Source organism: Pyrgilauda ruficollis, unplaced genomic scaffold (genome assembly GCF_017590135.1).
Source record: "Pyrgilauda ruficollis isolate IOZ18807 unplaced genomic scaffold, ASM1759013v1 scaffold1950, whole genome shotgun sequence".
Lineage (NCBI taxonomy): Eukaryota > Metazoa > Chordata > Aves > Passeriformes > Passeridae > Pyrgilauda > Pyrgilauda ruficollis.
In genome coordinates this window covers 1,311-3,470 of record NW_024518652.1, presented here as the reverse complement: position 1 = coordinate 3,470, position 2,160 = coordinate 1,311, and the positions used below count along the sequence as shown (strand labels likewise).

General features: G+C 53.0%; 1 protein-coding gene across 1 annotated transcript in view; it reads right to left on the bottom strand.

Moving 5' to 3' along the window:
- Positions 1–321: 321 nt before the first annotated feature.
- LOC121352754 (helicase SKI2W-like) overlaps positions 322–2,160 on the bottom strand; it is a gene marked incomplete at its 3' end in the record, with an annotated part of 3,112 nt that continues 1,273 nt past the window's right edge. Inside the window, exons 2-3 of the mRNA XM_041465945.1 lie at positions 1,910–2,122; positions 322–432 (exon numbers count right to left, since the gene is read on the bottom strand). Coding sequence (XP_041321879.1) covers positions 322–432; positions 1,910–2,122 — 324 coding nt within the window. The remainder of the gene's footprint in view (positions 433–1,909; positions 2,123–2,160) is intronic.

The following is a 2,160-nucleotide window of genomic DNA, read 5'->3' as shown; positions in this document are numbered from 1 at the left end:
TTCCCACTATTTTTCCCCTCACATTTCTGACCATTTTCCCCTTACGTTTCCTGCCCTTCTTCCCCTCACCTTTCCCACTTTTTCCCCTCACCTTTCCCATTATTTTTTCCCTCACATTTGCCACTATTTTTCCCCTCATGTTCCCCACTCTTTTTCACCTCATGTTTCTCATCATTTCTCCCTGACATTTCCCGCTCCTCCCCTCACGTTTCTTGTCATTTTTCACTCATATTTCCCACCATTTTCCCATTTACATTTCCCACTTTTCCCCTCACCTTTCCCACATTTTCCCCCTAACATTTCCTGCACTTTTCTCCTCACATTTCCCACCACAATTACAACTCCATTTCCCTCCTTCTCCCTCAGTTTCTCCTCCCATATTTCCACCTTCTCTCCGATGCCGCGCTGCAGCAGGTCTGAGAGCTGCAGCACCTGCGCATGGGACAACGTGAGGGGACACGGAGTGGGGAAGGGGGAGAGAACGTGGAGGGAACATGGCGGGGGAACACGGAGAGAACATGGAGAGAACATGGAGAGAACAGGGAGAGAACGTGGAGGGGATTCGGAGTGGGGAAGGTGGAGGGAAGATGGAGAGAACGTGGAAAAGAACAGGGAGGGAATGTGGAGAGAACGTGGAGAGAACACGGAGGAGGAACATGGAGAGAATGTGGAGGAAATATGGAGAGAACATGGAGAAAGAACAAGGAGGAAGAACATGAAGAGAACATGGAAGAGGAACATGGAGGAACATGGAGAGAACGTGGAGAGAACACGGAGAGAACATGGAGAAAGAACATGGAGGAAGAACATGAAGAGAACATGGAGGAGGAACATGGAGGAACAGGGAGAGAATGTGGAGGGAACACAGAGAGAACGTGGAGGGGAAGATAGAGCAGAAACACAGAAGGAATATGGAGAAGGAACATGGAGGATCACGGAGAGAACGTGGAGGGAAACATGGAGAGAACACGGAGGAGGAACATGGAGAGAACGTGGAGAGAACATGGAAAGAATGTGGAGGAAGAACATGAAGAGAACATGGAGGAACATGGACAAACATGGAGAGAACGTGGAGAGAACACGGAGAGAACATGGAGGAAGAACATGAAGGGAACACGGAAAAGGAATATGAAGAGAACGTGGAGAGAATGTGGAGGAGAAACATGGAGGGACATGGAGGAGAAGATGGAGAGAACATGGAGGAGGAACATGGAGGGAACACGGAGAGAATGTGGAAGGAATATGGAGAGAACACAGATGAGAAGATGGAGAGAACATGGATGGTGAACATGGAGCAGAAACATGGAAGGAATATGGGGAAGGAACATGGAGGAACACGGAGAGAATGTGGAGGAATCACAGAGAGAACATGGAGGGAAACATGGAGAGAACACGGAGAGAATGTGGGGGGAATATGGAGAGAACATGGAGGAGAAGATGGAGAGAACATGCATGGTGAACATGGAGCAGAAACATGGAAGGAATATGGGGGAAGAACATTGAGGAACATGGAGAGAACGTGGAGAGAACACGGAAAGAACATGGAGAAGAACATGAACAGAACACGGAGGAGCAACATGGAGGGAACACAGAGAGAATGTGGGGGGAACATGGAGAGAACACGGAGGAGAAGATGGAGAGAACACGGAGCAGAAACACGGAAGGAATATGGAAAAGGAACATGGAGAGAATGCGGAGAAATCACAGAGAGAACACGGAGGGGAACACGGAGAGAACGTGAAAAGAACATGGAGAGAACATGGAGAGAACACGAAAAGAACACAGAAAGAACACAGAGCGAAGCTCCTCCACACCCCACAGCACCCCAACCCCACGTGCAGCCATCACCCACACCCCTCCCAGGTCCCAAAAACGCCCTTTTTCCCCCCAGAACGCCGCGGGGCCCCACCTGCGGCAGGCGGCGGTCGGAGCCGCGCAGGCGGGCCAGGCAGCGCGTCAGGAACTGGCGCACCTGGGCGCGCTCGGGGCCGCCCAGCAGCTCCAGCGAGCCCAGCGCCGCCGCCTGCTCCTCGCAGCGGCCCCGCGAGAAGGTGAAGGTGACGGCGGGCAGCAGCTCCCGCTCGCGGAGGGTCTCCAGCAGCGACAGCCAGACCCCCCGCTCCTGCACGGGGGAAAGACGGGCTCAGCGGGACCCCCGGG